Source organism: Nelumbo nucifera, chromosome 6 (assembly GCF_055504915.1).
Source record: "Nelumbo nucifera cultivar China Antique chromosome 6, China Antique-T2T, whole genome shotgun sequence".
Lineage (NCBI taxonomy): Eukaryota > Viridiplantae > Streptophyta > Magnoliopsida > Proteales > Nelumbonaceae > Nelumbo > Nelumbo nucifera.
Window position 1 is genome coordinate 9,937,864 of NC_142654.1, and position 18,511 is coordinate 9,956,374.

Sequence of the window (18,511 nt, forward strand, 5' to 3'; positions counted from 1 at the left end):
GCCTATCATCTATGTTTGGAGCTTATTCCTAGTTGTACTATTTATTTTTTCTGTTTAATTTTGACGTGTTTCTTCATTAACTCACTGCTGGTTGAAAACATCAGGTCCACGTCATTATTCATGGTCAATGGAATCCATGAAAGGTCTTCGGCGCTCAAGGTTAGTCCTTGGATAATATTGTAAACTACACATTCACCTAATGGATACTACTTATTTATTTTTGATCATTGTCTAATGCATACTATTTATTGCAGTTGCAAATTGGTGTCCGATATTTCTCATCTGCTGGTATAAAATTTCTTTCCTTTTTATTGTAAATATATCATAATCTTTGTAAGCACTTAAGTATTAAAGATATTTCTTAAAGAAGCTTCTGTAGTTTCGTTTTTCTTTTTTTTTTTTTTTTCTTCTTGTTCCAGTTCATGGTGGTGGTTATATTGTGGACTGATTGTCCTTTGACTAATTTAATTGGTAATGTTAGAATGACCAGTGAAATTTAATATGTGGTACTGGGTGAAGACTAAGTAGAGGTGTAAATCGGGCTGTGCTGGGCTGGCACGGCATGGAACTGTGGGCCAAGCCATGTTTTTTTTTTTCAATTTTGAAAAAAATAATAAAATGTTTAACATAAATTTTGAAAATAGACAAAAGATTAAAAAAGATCTTAAAATTTTATTTTATATGAATTTTGATGTATACAATTGTTTATTTTATTTTGAAAAAAGGTAAGGTAAATTTTATTAAAAAGAAAAAAAAAGAAAAGTATGCAAGAGGTATACAAAAGGACACAAAACCACCCGAGTACAACCAGTCAAGGGCTAGAAACAGCCAAGCAAAAACAACACCCTAGACAACAACCAGCACCAGAGCCTCATACTAAACTAAACCGAAAGGCAATGCACTCCGATTACAAAGGAAAGCATAAGGAAAACTCTAACAGGCCGAGGTGCTTCTACGTCTACCTCTTCTACCCCTCCCCCTGGTGCTGCGTGCCCCTCGGGAAGGAGGATTTGCTACTGGTGAATCATAACAATCCACCAATAACTTGGATTTTTCCCCCCCAGATGGGAACATCGAATGCATTGGAGAAAGATCCGACCAAGAGCTCTCTGTCTCCACATCCGTATCTGATCCAGAAACTCAGTCCATCCAAGAGGTATAAACGTTTGCCTTGTCGGCAAGCTTAGCACTAAACCAATCCCATAAATGCGGTTCTTGCTCCACTGGGTAGGACACCCCAAGAAACTTTCCGAACTCCAACACTTTCTCCACCTGATCTTCAACCAACTGCACAGAACACCCTTCCTCCTCTTGCTTGTCAGAAGGGGGCTCACTCACCAAACACCCCTCAAAACTGGGCTCACCTTGTGTCAGACAAAGTGTCAAACTTGACTGCAAAACAGTTGGACTTCCAGTCTTAGAAGAAGGAACTTGGGAAGCAAGATTTCTTTCAACACCATGTGAAGGGGGCTTAATTCTCTCAAACCTTTGCCAAATGGCTTTCAAAGGAACAAGGGCTTGAGAGGTCCCTGTCCAATTTTTATATATGCGATAATAAAATGAAATAATATAAAATAAAATTATATCTATCTATCTATCTATATCTATATCTATATCTATCTATCTATCTATCTATTATATATGTGTGTATGTATGTATGTATGTATGTATATTTGTTTACTTTATTGTCATTTGTGTTATCATGTTCTATTTTAGTTGGTGATGCCATTTGTAACTTCCTGTTCTAGTGAAAGCTTGGATTTCAGAAAATGGAAAAACCTATAGAGGTATAGAGATAAAAAATTTGTGCCTGGGCAACTATTCCCCAAAACTCTTGAATGTATAAATGAAATTAGGGGATAAGTAGCTGGGTCTGGCTTATCAATTATTAGGTATATAAAGCACATCTGTGTTCTATTGTAAGTTTTTTTTTTTTTTTCACATATCAATAAAAATTAAGTTAACAATAAAAAACTCAATCTCATATTTATAAGGCATATAATAAGATGTATGAAGCTCTTTATTATTTTTTAGTTTTTTTCATTGTATTTGCCTTGTGATAACTCTTTTGTTTTTTTTTTTCTAATGGATCTTATGCTAATAGTATTTCCTCTTCTACATCTCGTCCTAACATGGAGAAGAAACAACATAGTTAGTTTATTGCATTAATAAATTACTTCGGCTTAGAGGTGTGACAGCATGTGTTTACTGAAGAGAAAAGATAAATATAAATTGATAATAGCATATATCTGTATGCATATTTCTTTTCCTAGATTTTGAGAAATGAAGAGAAGAGGCACCCCAGTCTCCTGTATCAGTGCCTATACCCATATCCTTATCTGGGCATGTTAGTTGCTCAAAAAAGTCAAGAAAAAAAAAAAGATAAGGAAATTCCATCTTCAACAGCATAAAAACAAAATTTGCATGATTATTCTAGGTCATGTTTATTAAATAAGTTAACATGCTCATCAACAGAGGGTATTAGGTCTTCTAACATTAATGACTAAGTTGCTATGGCAGAGACTCCGCATACTATTCTTGAAATGCCAGCCCTCTCCCCTACAATGGTGAGTAATTGGGAAGAGAATTTGAGGCCTACACCTTTGATTCAGTTTCTCAATTTATTTTTCTGCTGTATTGTATGCTTACGGTGCAGTTCTATATTCCTATGCAGAACCAAGGTAACATTGCAAAGTGGAGGAAAAAAGAAGGAGATAAGGTATGCATGAATTGTATAATGCATGAAGGTTATTGTAGTTTTCTAATACTAATTTGCTGTTGCATCAGTAATTCTTGTTTTGTTGACTTTTTACTTGACCTAACAGATAGGAGTGGGTGATGTAATATGTGAGATAGAGACAGACAAAGCTACTCTTGAGTTTGAGAGTCTTGAAGAGGGGTAATTCTATTTTCCTTACTGCTGACTTTATGCACTTGGTAGCTCAGTGTAAGATTCATGTTATACATATACTGATGCATGGTTTGGACCTATGTTTTTCTTCAGAATTTGCATAATCATTGAAATAGAGTGGTTTAAGGGTGCTGCCACACTTGATACCAAGTTGGTGATCACAACAGAGAAAAAAAGAATAAAAATTACCAGAAAAAGAGAGTTTTAAGGGTGCTGCAACACTTAATAGGTAGAAAGGAGAAGGGAGAAAGAAGAAAAGAAGAGAGAAGGGAGAAAAAGGGTTTGAAGAAGTCCCAAATTGTGGGTATCAGAGTGCTGTCCCACTCACCTAAATATGTTCTTTAAACATAAAAGAAAAATTATATCTTCACCCTTAATAAGGGCGGCAGAAACTAGAAAAAGAAATAATAAATGGCCCAAGGCCCATTAAGACAGAACAGCATAATAGTCCAACAATAAATAAAAAAACAGAAAATATAATCTAAGGCCTATCTTTGATAACAGTTCTCTCTCTCTCTCCCTCTCTCTAAATAGAGGTATTATATTCAGAAAGAGGGAGAGGTTCCCTCAAACCATATGTTTATCAAGCAGAGCTCAGAAGCATATACAAAAAGAGAATTAGAACACAAAATCCATGTTAAATTTGGAAATTATCATAAAGAATAATATGTTCCCAATTGCTATAAAAGTATTGGTATTTCAGTCCACCAAACTCCTTGGCTCAGCTGGACAAGAGGATGATGGTTCATTGGTTCTCTCACCCTTCCCCAGTAATTGATCCAAGGCCCTGGCCTTGCTTATGAATATTTTTCTATTTCTTTCATTCCAGATCAACCAGCAGATGGCAGGAGACTCTGGCTTCCATAAGATAATTCCTCAGGTGTAACCCATTGTTTATTGAGCAGCTTTAAACAATGAGTCAACACACTATAAGAAAAGTGGCATTGAACCAGCGGATGTGAGACCAATTTTTGTTCCAAGTCACACATACAACCAGATTATTTTCCAGATGAGCTCCTTCCAATAATAAGTGGTCAATGGTGAGAATCCTATCGAGCACCAATGCCATAAGATGAAAGATACTTTGGATGGGTACTTGCAGTTCCAGATCCACCTTCCATGGCACTTGTTCACTGTTATCCTCTGACAACACTGAATAGAAAGATGACTTAACAGTGAACATAGCTGATGTTTCCAGCTTCCACCCTTTTTGTCCTATCGTTTTCTCATTTTTTCTACTACACATTAGTTTGCACTCTGGTTATGTACTTAGAATATAACATTTTAATACTTCTTCAGATGCTCTCTTCTATTGTGAATTTATTAACATACAATGCAAGATCGTTTATATATTCACAGTTTTTTGGATGTAGGTGGGGGGAGTAGCATAAACTATTCTGGAGACATTAGGATATTAGATAGAATTTAAGGTCCAAAAACAGTAGTTCCTTTCCAGATTATTGGGGGATGCAAAGGAGATGATGTTTCAGGGGATTCACCTGTTTAAGCTTGGTTTTGGGGGTTGACCTGTTTCTGGGGGTAGACAGGCCTTATACTGATCCCCCTGAACAGGTTTGAAAAAACTAAAAATAAATAAATAAATAAAAGCGCCTAACAATACAGACCGGTATGCCCCATCTGGCGTATCAGCCTGTACGAAAATGTTTTTGTAATGATGCCCTACTTATTGTTTAGGTATTTCATGGCTTATTTCTTCTGTTTCTCAAAAAATTAACCTACTATCCCAAATTTGTTTTGGATATTTCAGCTAACCCACTTGATTTTATATATATTGAGTGACTGAAGTGCAAACCACAAATGATGTTAGGACATTGGTCAGATTCCCTTCCTCCTTCCACCCCTCCTTTTTTTTTCTCCCCATTCTTCATCAGGTTGAGCAGTTCTGCTGTGATTTGTACTTATGCGACAGGCATAAATGACTCATTTATTTTTTTAATAATTGACTTTTAATGATTATAATTTTTATTCATTTCAAATAGTGGGTGCTTGGGCCATCCTTGTACATACTTTCTCTGATTTTCTAGCAAATATTCTATGCAGATTCCTGGCTAAGATACTAGTGCCAGAAGGTTCAAAGGATGTGCCTGTGGGACAACCTATTGCAATAACAGTAAGTTGTGATAATTTCTATGTATGTGCTAATCATTATCTGTCTGTCTCATTGAGTACTATGTCTTATTTGATTGTTAATCTTGTTAAGTGTGAAATACAGAGGGGAGTGCTCTCCACATAGTTTTGTTGAACTAGAAGATACAGCTACATCCTGTTTTTCTGTAATTTCTATGGGAGTCAAGTATACTTAACACATTGTATATTTCTAACATCAAACACCATTTGGTTTCAAGGTTGAGGATGCCAATGATATAAAAAACGCTCAGGCCATTGACAGTGGTTCTGAGGCCAAAAAGCAAAAATCACCTGATGAAAATGGAGAGGAGGCGCAAAGCACAAATTCTGCTGGTATCAACTTGTCAGAGCTTCCTCCACATACTGTTGTTGAAATGCCAGCATTATCCCCTACAATGGTGAGAAAATGCATACAAAGATTTGATGCCAGTATTTCATTTTCTCCTGCTGGATTTTATTCTTTGCTTCCAGACACTTTGGTCACATTTCTATGTGCTCCTCTGCAGAATCAGGGAAACCTTGCAAAATGGAGGAAGAAGGAAGGAGAAAAGGTCAGTCGCGTTTAAATTCAAGTTATTGCAGTTCTGTTATCTCTTCTTTTCTCCTGAGTATATACTAATTATTATCTATTTGTCAAGACCCATTTTCTTGACTATTTGCTTATTCTAACAGATAGAAGTGGGTGATGTCATTTGTGAAATAGAGACAGACAAAGCTACTCTTGAATTTGAAAGTCTTGAAGAGGGGTAAGTCCATTTTTCCCCTACTAGTGTGCTTATAGTTGGAATTTGGAAAGCAGACAATGTAACTGATGCTGGAGATAAATGTGATACTTTGGGCTTGTCTCTATTTCTTTAAGGTTCATATCAAACCTTACAAACAGAATCTTTCATCTAGACAGCTCCTTTAAATATCATTGATTTGCATTCTCTTCTTTGTTTTGTGAGTGTGGCAGACATTTGGATATTGAAATGGATGAGTAGTAAAACTAGAAATAATATTATGCTGGACATATTTCTTTTTATATTTAATAAAATTGATGATTACTTATCAACAAAGGTGAGTTTATCCATGGAGATGTAGGAGTTTCTCTGATAGTTGATAAAATGAGAGAACGAATTAAGATGATTTTGGTATCTGATAAAAGACAATATAGCGACAGCAAGCAGTGGTTTGATGCAAGTTGAAAGGTCTAGAAGAGTGAGCATCAGGTCAAGAAGAACATGGGTTGTGGTAGTGAAGAATGAGCTGAGGTTTTACAGTTTTTCCATGGCTATGGCCCTAGATTGTTTGGAATGGAAAATCAAGTTTTGGCTAGCTGACTCCAGATGGTGGAAATAAGGCTTTGTTGTTGTGGGTTTGTTCTTTTTTTTTTTTTTGATCAATAACATCAACTTCATTAAATTAAGAGAATAGAGGGAAAAGAATACAAAGGGAGATAAAATAACTTAGCTCCCCAAAAACAGAAAACACAGGGAATGCAAAGAAAATTAAAAACTAGCCCAAAAAACAGCCTCCCTATTCACTCCTTGCTTGGCCAACCCATCCGCAAATGAGTTGGCACTCCTCTTCACCCAGCTGTACTGAATCTCAATGTCCCTACCCAGCCATAAGAACTGTTTTTTTCTCATTGTTAAAGTTCAACAAACCACTGTCCTCTGTCTTCCACCAATTAACCACCACCTTCGAGTCACCTTCCAGAATCAAACGGCTAATATTTAGATCTTTTGCTCTTCGAATTCCTTCAAGCGCTGCAAGGATCTCAGCCCTAAGAGAGTCACCTTCTCCAATAGGGCCAGAGAATAAAGCAATAACAATCTCTTCCTCATTCCTGAAGACTCCTCCAATCCCAGAGGGCCCTGGATTCCTTACACTGCTGCCATCAAAATTCAGCTTTATAAAGCCCGAGGGGGGAGGGGACCAGGACGGACAAAGAGTCCTCTTGCATCTAGCAGTGAAAGCAATCTCTTTCCAGTTTCTTAGTAAGTCATCCATAGGACAATCTGAAAACAACTCCAAAGATTTTAGCCAGTGGACCGCTCTTATGAGGATTCGATCTAACAAATCTTCCAAAGTTTTTTCCTTGTCAGAAAATATGCGCAAGTTTCTTTCTTCCCACAAAGACCAGCAAACTGCTGCCCTAATACACCTCCACATAGTCTTCCCTTGCTTCTTAGGCCAACTGAAAAAAGAAGGAGAAAACAAACCTTGGACAGTCTCCGAAGGGTACCAAGAACGCCCAAAACGGGAGAAAACCCACTCCCAAACAGATTTAGCAACCTTACAAGAGACCATGAGGTGGTAGCCAGATTCCCCATCAGCTTTACAAAGAGCACATCTATTAGGAAGTAGACAATAGTTGGGTCTCTTTCTTTGGAGTAAGTCTAAAGTGTTGATTCTTTCCAGGAAAATTTCCCAACAAAAAAACCCCACCCAAGGAGGAATAGGTCTGCTCCAAATTTCCTTAACTGGAAAGGACAACCTCAGGGGGGTAGGAGGCTGAGTTAAGGTTTCAAAGAAAGAAGCACAAGAAAAGGTACCAGAGCTAGAAAGGGTCCAAAATCTGGTGTCTTCCTTTGCAGGGTTTAGGAAGACACCCTCAAGGGAGGCTAGCAGAGCTACCAGGCTATCCAAGTCCGTATCTCTAATTGCCCTACACAGGCCAAGGTTCCAACCAAAGCCCGAAGTGGAAGTTGAAGGGACTAAGAAGGAAGAAATGGGTTCATTTTTCAAGTCTGAAAGAGCATACAAGGAAGGAAACTTGTCTTTCAGAGGAGAATCCCCGACCCAAAGATGTTCCCAGAAATTTATTCGGTTACCAGAGTTTAGACCATACCTGATCCAAGGGGAGAAAACTGGAAGCAGATTGTTGATGGATTTCCAAGGAGAAGCAGCTGAAGCCCTTGCCAAGATTCCAGGATCCCAGCCATTGTCTTCCAGCCCATGAATACTAGCCACAATCTCAGTCCACAATTTATCCCTTTCCAAAGAGAACCTCCACAACCACTTCCCTAGAAGAGCCATGTTCCTTTTCTTGAAATTACCAATCCCAAGACCTCCTTGTGTTTTACACCTAGAGATCACCTCTCAACTCACCCTATGATCTCTCTTCTCCTCTCCAGGCTCCCAGAGAAAGTTCTTTATTAATTTTTCCAAAAGATTTGAAACCTTTGAGGGGATCTTAAACATTGACAGAAAGTCAACAGGAAGGTTGGCTAGGGTAGATCTAATGAGAGAGACTCTTCCACCTAAAGAAAGATAACTCCTCTTCCAGGCCGCTAGCCTCTTCTCAAACCTCTCCACTATCGGAGCCCAAAAGCTAACACTCTTAGGATTATCTCCTAAAGGGAGGCCCAAATAAGTCAGGGGCCAAACCGTAATAGCACAACCTAGCTCGTCTGCAGATTCCCTTAGATCTCTTTCGTTCACATTCACTCCCACCACACAACTCTTGTCAAAGTTTACCTTTAGGTTAGATATCTGCTCAAAAAGTTGTATTGTCAGCTTTAGATTCCAGATCCAACTGAGGTTCCCTCCTTCACAGAAAATGATAGTATCATCTGCAAATTGAAGAAGAGTCAAGGGAACCTCCTCCCTTCCTACTCTCCACCCTCTTATCAGATTCCTCGAGTCTGCTCTATGGATTAATCGCCCAAACACATCAACAATAAGGGTGAAAAGAAAAGGGGAAAGATGATCTCCTTGTCTTAGACCTCTCAACGTCGGAAAGAAGTCAACCACAGTCCCGTTCACCAGGATAGAATAATGGCAAGTCCTAACACAGCCCCAGATCCACTTGCACCACCTGTCACCAAAACCAAAACTCCTCAACACCTCCATCAAGAAAGACCAATCAACCAAGTCGAAAGCCTTCTCCAAATCCAATTTGCAAACCACTCCCTTCTTCTTTGACTTTTTAAAGCTCTCCAAGCTCTCATTTGCAATGAGGATCTGATCGGTGATCTGTCTTCCCTCCACAAAAGCACTTTGGTTGGGTGCAATAATAGAGGGGAGCACCTTCTTTATCCTGAGTGGCAGCACCTTTGCAATGATTTTGTACAAGCTAGTCACCAGACTAATAGGTCTAAAATCTTTTGGTTGAGAAGCATCTTTCTTCTTTGGGACTAAGGCAATGAAAGTTGAGTTCAAGCCCGGGTTTATTACACCCCTCCTGTGGAACTCCTCAAAAATCGAAGCAAGATCATTCTCCAAAATATCCCAGCAATCCTGGTAAAAGGCCATTGTGAACCCATCTGGACCCGGAGCTTTTGTCCTATCCATAGAGAATACTGCTTCCTTTACCTCCTTCATATCGAACCTTTTTTCTAGCCACTCTCTCTTCTCTGCACTTAGAGTCGGCCAATCCAAACCCTCCAACCATACTCTCTCATTCATAGGCCTTCTAAAAATAGATTTGAAGTGGTTTACTAGGGCCTCTGCAATTTCAGCCGGGTGAGACAAAACTGCTCCATCAACTTCCAAGTTAGAGATGTAGTTCTTCTTTCTCCTTTCATTTGCCACTGAATGGAAAAACCTTGTGTTTCTGTCTCCCTCCTTTAGCCACTTACACCTAGATTTTTGCCTCCAACTGATTTCCTCCTTGATCAGGATGTCCTCCATCTGCCTCCTTAAAACCCATCTCAACTTCCTTTCTTCCTCTCCAAAGGGGCCTCTCTCTTCCTTCAGGTACAAATCCTCGATTTGCTCCACCAGAACTTGCTTTCTCTCTTCTAATCTTCCAAACTCCAGCCTATTCCACTCCTTTAATTGAGATTTTAGGTATTGGAGTTTCTTGTGGAACCTCATTCCCTCCCAATCAACTACCAGATTAGCTTGCTCCCACCACTCTCTGATTTTCTCAGTGAAACCCGGATGAGACAACCACATATTTTCAAACTTGAAAGGGGTAGGCCCTACTCCTCTTAATTCCTCATTGACCAAAACTATTGGCCAGTGGTCTGAAGTAAGCCTAGGGAGAGCTCTAGAAGTAATATTGCCCCAATGTTCCTCCCAATCTGTTGAGAACAAAAATCTGTCCAACTTAGAGCAAATTGGCCGAGATTGAAGGTTGGACCAAGTGAAGTTATTATTTAGGAAAGGAAGTTCTTTGAGATTAAAAGAGTCCACAAATTGGTTGAACTTCCTCATACTTGTTGTCACTCTCTATCTGGGGTTGTTGGTTTCCTCCAAAAATCTCACTACATTAAAGTCCCCTCCCACACACCAGGGTCCATCCCAAAGGCCTCTAATGTCACTCAATTCTTCCCATAATTTCTCCCTTTGCCTATAGTCATTGGGGCCATACACATTTGTTAGTACCTATTCATACCCATCGGCCACCTGTTTGAACTTCAGGGAGACAGAGTGATCTCCAATTAGCTCCTCCACACCTAAGAGTATCTCTTCTTTCCACAGGGTCACAATCCCTCCCGAGGAACCCCACGAAGGAGCAGCCACCCACTTAATACCTCTAGAACTCCACACACTCCTTGCCCAGCTGCAATCGAAATCCATTCTTTTGGACTCCTGAAGCATAACCACATCCGGATTAAACTTCTTAATTACCTCTTTGATTGTTGCTCTCTTCCTAATGTTGCCCAACCCCCTCACATTCCAACTTAGGATTCTCATTGAAAACTATAAGCTTTAACCCTAACTCCTCCAAGAACTATTTAGACCCTTTTCTTCTAATCCCTTTCACTTCGAACTTCTTGTCCCCCTCAATATCATTTTTTAATCTCTCCACTTCACTCAGCCTTCTAAACTTCATCTTGCTGTCCTCTTTATTTTGCATGTAGGCTTTTAGATCATTCGGGTTCTTCAGCTTGCACCCCAACTTTTTCACAAACTCTGCAATTGACTCTTCCCTAAAAGTTTCATCTTTTTCTAAAAAAGCACTCTCCTCACTCCTAGGAAGCTTCTTGTTCCTTCTCACATTACCTCCAACCACAGCCCTGTCTGTCCCCTCCAGGCTCCCTCTCTGCAAGTCCTTCCTTTCCACTTCACCCAAGAGGCTTTCTAAGATTTCCCAAATTATTGTCTCTCTGCAAGTTTCCTCACCCACTTCCCCTTGTAGACTCATTGTGGCTTTCAGACCAAGGGCTTCCGGCTCTTGGTTGGGAAGAGAATCTGGTACAAGAGATACAGAGCGCTCATCAGTATCCAAAAATGAATTGACAGAGTTGAGGGATTTACCTGAGGTAGAGAAGTGAGGAGAGAGCAAAGGCGAAGGAGGGGTAGTCACTTTCTTTTTTGAGAAAATAGAGCACTCTGTCTCCCAGAGATGGGGGAGGGAAATCCCTGTCGCTGTATCAACACAAAGACCCCTTTCTGTACCCAAGTATGTACCTCTCTGTGAAGTACCCTTGTTCTGCTCTGAGAAGACCCGAGCAACCTCCTTTTCGGCCTCTTGCAAAGCACTAGAACTGAGGGGGGGCTCAGCCAGTATTGGGTTAAAATCAAACACCCGCTCCTCCCCCTCCACCTTTCCTTCCCCCACCAAATCCCCTAACAACAAACAGTCCAGGCTAAATGAATCCCTGTTCTGGCCTTTAGAAAGAGCTTCAACTGCCGTACTGTCTAAACTCCCACAGGCATCTGAATTTTCATCATGATCAGAATCTGAACCGCAGCTCAACCAACCTTGATCAGCCTCTTCTTTCTCTTCTGGTCTGTCTCTCGAATAGCGCGGGTTCGGGCGATCAGAAATGCTGAGATTTTGCTCGTCGCCGGCTGCCCGTCGGACCCAGCACAGAGGTCGGCGTTCTCCAACCTTGTTCACTGACTCCGCCCCTCCACAGTCGAGAGGGCGAGACTTAGACGATGATAGATGAAGGTTGTCATCTATCATCGCCCCATGCCTGCCCCACCCCACGTGATGACTTAAGTTGTCACGTGGGCTTTTAAAACTGAAAGAATGCTCAACCACTGGCCCGACCGGCTCGACCTTTCTTAAAGCCGGTTCGGAGAGAGACTTAGAGCACAAACGGCTCTTTCCCAACTTAGCCACGTCAGCATAGGACGGGCCACCCTCTTTAAACAACCCCTCTTCAAAAAAATTTGAAAAAGAAGCCTTAATAGGAAGGCTTTGAGACTTGGGGCGCCCCTGCCACTGTTCCCCTTCCTCTGTAAATCGCCCACACACAACAGGCTTTCCCGCCAGCCCCTGAAGGCCACATGTACACCCCCCTGCGAGCTCGTCAGTTCCTTCAACCTCTGGTCGTCTTCCCCAAAGCAAGGCTTCAACTTCTGAAGCTAACCAGACCTTGTACCAAGCACCTTCTGAGAGAACTTCGAAGAACCACGACAAGTTCTCCGGTTTGATCCCAGCAACCTTAAGTTCCACCGCCCTCAAGTTTCTTAAGTTAGCCTCCAACAGAACTCCACTCAATGCTCTAGTAATTTTCCCCAGAATAAGATCATTCCAAAGGTTGAAGGGAAGACCGAGAAGTTTAATAAAAAAACTGCCGGCTCTGGGTTCAACTTCGTCGCAATCTGGAGCCGAGTTCTGGACCTTAATCAAACTTCCTTCTACAAGGAAAGAACTGAAGAACAGATTCTTATCTCCAATATCTAGTAAGGCTTTCTTTTCAGCAAAAGGCAGCAACATTACATCTTCCTCTAATCCCAACCTCTCTGCTAAAACTTCTAAAACTTTCGTTCAATCTTCTATCACCCTTTCTGCCACTAAGACCACCCTCTTCTCCCAGCTTCCACTCCCTTCTTCCACTGCTGCTCGTCGGAGGACAGACGAGCTGGACACCAAGACTTCAGGGTAAAGCTTTGGGCGGGGCACAGAACAAACCTTCGAGCCAGGGGCTTCTTCTACTCTACCTTCGACCTCCAAGAGAAAAGCCTGAAGAGTAGAAGCGAAAGAAGCCCACCCTCTCCGCTTCAGGCCTTCTGGAATACACATCACTTGCTTTTTGTTAATACCAAAGAGTTCGGTGACCATTATGAACCACCCTTTTCCATTCCTTTTTAGCACAGATTCGAACCTCTTGTTCTCACAGGTCATCGAGTTTCTCCAACCTTCTTCCCGAAAGGAATTTACAGCTCCATCTACAAAACCTTTCAACCACACACAGGCCTCCTCTGGTAGGAGAATCGACGCCCTGCTCCCTTCTCTGATTTTCAAGAGAGCCTTCCCCTTTGTCCTTCCCTGCTCAAACAGGAAAGATTTTGCTTCAATGGACAATTCCAGTCTCCATTTCCCCGCCAGCTTGAACTTCCTCTCCTCTCCCATACCTCCTGTTGTGGGTTTGTTCTTCAAATTTGTTCTATGTTGGGAATTGGGTGTTATCTCAAAACTTTTTCCTTTGCCTTGTTACCTTTTTGTTAAAGTTTGGCATTCCCAAATACTACAAATACAATATACTAATAATTGCTGATAAATAATTACCACTGATAATTTGTCAAAATTCTATAGTTATGGGAATGCCTAGAGGATATTTTGGAGCCTCTTAAACAGGAAATTTGTGGGGAGATTGGGAGTTTTCAGCAAAAATGTAGACCATAATTATGGGAGCTTTTACTGAGAAAAATGCTAACTATTTAATTAAATGGTGTATGTTTAGGCTACGCAATCATGAAAATCTTTTTACCATGATTTCTGGTGGAACCTTTTTGCAGATTCCTGGTTAAGATACTAGTGCCTGAAGGCTCAAAGGATGTTCATGTTGGGCAGCCTATTGCAATAACGGTAAATTGTGATAACTATTATAGATCAGTTAATTATTTTCATTCCTGTTCATGTTTTTTATTCTTTTAATTGGAATAGATTATCAACATGTATTTTCTCTCTAATTTTTATTGGAGTTATAACTATTCAAGGCAGCAAATATGTTGCAAGCACTTAATTGAACTGGTTTGCCAGGTTGAAGATTCAGATGATATTAAAAATTTCCCAGATACTGTCAGCATTGCTTCAGGGGCCAAAGAGGAAAAACCACATCATAAAGATGTAGTAAATGATGGAAAGACACAGAAAACAAAGTTTAGTAGGATAAGCCCATCTGCAAAGTTACTTATTGCTGAATTTGGATTAGATGTATCTTCGTTGAAGGCATCAGGGCCTCATGGTACACTTTTGAAAGGTGATGTTTTAGCTGCAATAAAATCAGGAACAAGATCTCCAAGAGATAAATCTAAAGAGAAGGCATCTTCATCACCTCAAACCCCATCACAAATTTCTCAAGCACCTTCTTCAGAGTCGCGATCTTCTTTACAACATTCAGATACATATGAAGACTTGCCTAATAGTCAGATTCGCAAGGCAGGTTAACCAAACTACTTAGTTGTATTTTCCAATTTTTAATAATTTGATAAGTTTCACCATAATTTCCATTTAGTTGATATGCAAATTGCATGTTCATTATGTGATTAAGTATGCATTGCTCCCTGCATTTGGAAAGATAATAGTCAATACCAAAATAGGAGGTACAAAGACGCTATCAGAGGCCTCCATGTTCTGATCTGAACTTACTGCTGCTAGATCAGAAAAATATTGCTAAGCTTTTTTTTTTTTTTGTCAATGAGTAATAAATGGTTGTATTGTTATTTCCCATTGAAAGGTATGAGTTACATGGCTATAAATACCTATAGCATGGACATGGCACTGAACAGAGCAGAATGGAAGAAAAGGATTCATGTAGCTGACCCCAATACAGTTGGGATAAAGCTTAGTTAAGTTAAGTTAAATACCTAGCATGAGATACTGACAACCCTGTAGTCCTGTACATGTCTTCAAATGAAAGAGATTCCTTTGAATTCTGTAAGACATGAAGCCTGCAAAGCAGTGGCTTCCATAAACCTCCAAAGTTCTTAAGCATGGAGGGCCACCAAAGCAGTGGCTTCCACCAATCACTGATTCCAGGGGATGACTTCTCCTTTCAAAGGTATGGCTATTGAGAAATGCATTCTACATGTAGTTCTAAGAATAAAAATATTTCCTAATATTTACTATGTAATTTTCTGTTTCTTTGTTATTATTAATAGTTTTGAAATACATTTTTGATAGTTAACGAAATTTTATTAAAGAGATGAAGAGAAGGCAAGAGCCCAGTACAATGGGAAGGAACCTGTCCTTCACAGAACCTACTACTCAGAAATGATAGAGCCCCTGCAAAATCAGAAAATTGAGTCTGTTAATGGATAGTAGCCTATGAAGTAATGGTAGGGCTGCAAGTCGGGCCGGGTTAGGTCGGGTTGAGGCCAACCCTAGCCCAACCCTAAGTTCAACCACAACCGTAACCCTAACCCAACCCGACCAACCCTACCCTAACCCTAACCCAACCCAAAGTCAATTTCGGGTTGGGTTGGGCCCAACCCAACCTTCTTCCCATCCCTTAAAACCTCATAAATTTTTTGATTTTAGATCTTAACTCAACTTTCACTACATATATTAAACCTATGTTTCATTAGTATTTGCTTGTTGACGTTTTTTTTTTTTTTTGTTTTTTTGGTACACAATTTAGAAAAACAAGTGTTAGAAATAACTATAGTTTATTATGAGTTATGGCTTACGATAAATCTTTCTTGGGCGGCAAACAACATAGAGGAGATGAAGAATAAAATTTTCAAAAAAACATAAAATAATATTATTAAGGTTTTAGTCTTTCTGATTAGGATTAAGTGAAGTGATTATCTTAAAAGAAATACATGATACTATGTGGTGGGGGCTATACAAACATCATGCATCTAAGCAAATCAATGTATGCTATATATTACATATAACATATATTTATATATGACATGTACTATAGAGTCGGGTTCGGGTTGGGTCGGGTTTGCTAAGGGGTCAACCCTAACCCAACCCGAAGTAAAGTCGGGTTCATGAATTTCAACCCTAACCCTAACCCGAACATCAACCCGACCCGACCCAACCCAACCCAATTTTTTCGGGTTGGGTTAGGGCCAACCCGACCCAAGTTGCAGCCTTAAGTAATGGGCAGCCCAAGGCATGAGGCTTCCACCAATGCACAGTCTGGGGAGGGACAGATATGTGCAGCCTTACCCCTGCAGACACACAGAGGTTGTTGCCAAGATGAACTTATCAATTATGCCTAATCAGCTGCTGAACCTCGAGCTTCTTTCTTTAAAAAAATCTTCTCTTCCTCTCTTTTCACAATCCCCAATATATGGTGAAAGGAGTTAAGTTCCATGGGATGCTCCCCCTCTTGCTGAATCCTTTGACAGGACACAAATTTATTAAGCAAAACAGGTCACCAGGGAGGCAGGGACTACCCATGTATGCCCGAACAACTTCACAAAGTGCTGCTTAATTGAGGAAGAAAAACTACAATGAATAAGAAGATGCTAATCCAACTCCAAAGCAAAGGCACAAAGCATGTAGACGTTCCACGTGATAAAGGCTAACACAGTTTTGTTTTTGTTGTATGCAAACTGAAACTGCCCCAGAAATGCCTCATCAAGAGTTTACTCCCACACCACCTTTCCAGAATAAGGCTCATCTGTCATTACTTACTGTATAGGAGATAAATTTCTGAAAATGATTGGAATGCTTAAGGATACCCTTCCACAAACTCAAACAATAGAGTACATCACATCCTCTGGCTTCACAGAATTTGCTTGGATAGCCTGCCTTCATAAAGAATTAGATTCATTTCTGAACCTCCATAACCACTTAACTAGCTTTATTCATCACATCCACTGGCTTGATACCCAAATTCTGTTCTCTTTTGAAGAAGTTACTCTACCCCAGTGAACTGGACAGTATATTTCTTTTTTTTCTTGTCATTCAGACCATCCTATAGGAACTTTTACTTTATTTTTGAATATTGGTGTAAGAGACACCTGTAATGCATGGTTTTAGTCAAACCTAGGTAAGTTTAATTGGTTGACTGAAATATTAAATGGCAAATGCTAGTATGTGAAAATCATATATTATGGGAATGAATTATGACCGCACCCCCTTGTATTGGCATGTGTGCCACTTTATGATATGGTGTCCCACTTTATGATCTCAGCTCCCATGAAATGAGAGGCTGAGGTTTTTCTATGGTCCATATTAAATTTAGAGCATTAGTATTCTGAGTTTTGGTTGAAACATGAGAGCATTTTGACTAAAGCTATACCCCAACCCTGATTATATATATTAAATATATACACATATAATATTATTTATATTATATATCAATATATATTTAAAGTATTTTTTTATTTTAAAAAAAATTCCTTATTTTAAGTAAATCTATTTTCTAAAAATAATTTTAATTTAAAATTTTCGGTGAATTGGGTCTCCACGGGGGACTTGTACCTGTCAGGGATCGGGGATGGAGGGACATTTTTATCCCTGGCAGTGATTAGGGTTGGGGATGAGGATTTGTTTCAAAGTCGAGGTTGGGGGCAAGGAGTATGGTCCCCGCCTCGAACCCGCCCTGTTGCCATACCTAATCAAACCCAAGTTGAAAGTTGACATGGTTGGGTTGGGCTCAGGCCCAAGTCAGGTTTGGGTTGCTCAATTGGGCTCAAGTGGACTTGTTAGGCTTAATGTACCAAGAAGCTGCATAAACTTATTTGGTATCACTAAGTTAAACCTTTAAATAGGAATGAAGTCCTATGTTTGGGTTTAGTTGTGCTACTCTACTAACAAATTGCTTGGTTTCCACACTTAGTTCTAAAAGTTCAATTCATAATTAGAAACATAGAACAAAACTTACTTTGTTTAGCCCCTGTTTTTGCATGCACAGGGGCATCTAAATGCAATACTTATTTTGTATATGTTGCAAACACATTTTGAATGATATTGTGACACATTGTTGTTTTTGCAGGTTATTGCAAGACGGTTGTTGGAATCAAAACAAAGTACACCACATTTATATTTATCTTCAGGTTTGACCACTTTCCTAGATCAGAGTACTTGTATTATTGTCAACTTCAATGATTAAAATGTGCTATGGTTTCTATCAGATGTCACACTGGATCCTCTTCTAGCTTTTAGAAAGGAACTTAAAGGTATGGATCTTAAAGGTCTATTTCTTGTTTTCTTGATTTCTTCTTATCGGGCAATTGGATTAATATCACTCCAATGTCTTATTTATCATGCAGAGCAGCATGATGTTAAAGTTTCAGTAAATGACATAGTCATCAAAGCTGTTGCAGTTGCACTGAAAAATGTACCCCAGGCAAATGGTAAGACATTCCTCCAATAAGTTAGGCTTCTCTGTAGAAGATTACTAAAGACATGGTTTTCTAGGTGTTGGAAAGTGCTCGTTGAATGCACAAGTTAATCAATTGTTGAAGCATTGCTGTTCTTGCTTCTTGTCATTTTCCTTTTCGAAAGGTTTACGCTTTTTCATATAAATATTTTCTTTCTTTGTGTTGTACTGAGGTTTCTTCTTGCAACAAGGCCATTCCTCATGGTATATACATGCAAATCCAAGAGACACCATGTATCAACTTCTGTCTCTAGGATTGGAATTTTGATTGCCC

At 39.7% G+C, this 18,511-nt stretch overlaps 1 protein-coding gene across 2 annotated transcripts in view; it reads left to right on the forward strand.

Annotated features, from left to right (window-relative positions):
• Nucleotides 1–18,511, forward strand: part of LTA3 (Dihydrolipoamide acetyltransferase, long form protein) — a 32,517-nt gene that overhangs the window by 3,468 nt on the left and 10,538 nt on the right. For both annotated transcript variants that reach the window (XR_016077868.1, XM_010244919.3), the window contains exons 3-16: nucleotides 105–159; nucleotides 255–288; nucleotides 2,521–2,567; nucleotides 2,675–2,719; nucleotides 2,826–2,899; nucleotides 4,973–5,042; nucleotides 5,278–5,457; nucleotides 5,566–5,610; nucleotides 5,732–5,805; nucleotides 13,691–13,760; nucleotides 13,935–14,333; nucleotides 17,851–17,911; nucleotides 17,990–18,034; nucleotides 18,128–18,211. Coding sequence is in view for 1 of the 2 variants with exons in the window: in XM_010244919.3 (XP_010243221.1) it covers nucleotides 105–159; nucleotides 255–288; nucleotides 2,521–2,567; nucleotides 2,675–2,719; nucleotides 2,826–2,899; nucleotides 4,973–5,042; nucleotides 5,278–5,457; nucleotides 5,566–5,610; nucleotides 5,732–5,805; nucleotides 13,691–13,760; nucleotides 13,935–14,333; nucleotides 17,851–17,911; nucleotides 17,990–18,034; nucleotides 18,128–18,211 (1,283 nt within the window). In the remaining variant the exon portion in view is untranslated. The remainder of the gene's footprint in view (nucleotides 1–104; nucleotides 160–254; nucleotides 289–2,520; nucleotides 2,568–2,674; nucleotides 2,720–2,825; nucleotides 2,900–4,972; nucleotides 5,043–5,277; nucleotides 5,458–5,565; nucleotides 5,611–5,731; nucleotides 5,806–13,690; nucleotides 13,761–13,934; nucleotides 14,334–17,850; nucleotides 17,912–17,989; nucleotides 18,035–18,127; nucleotides 18,212–18,511) is intronic.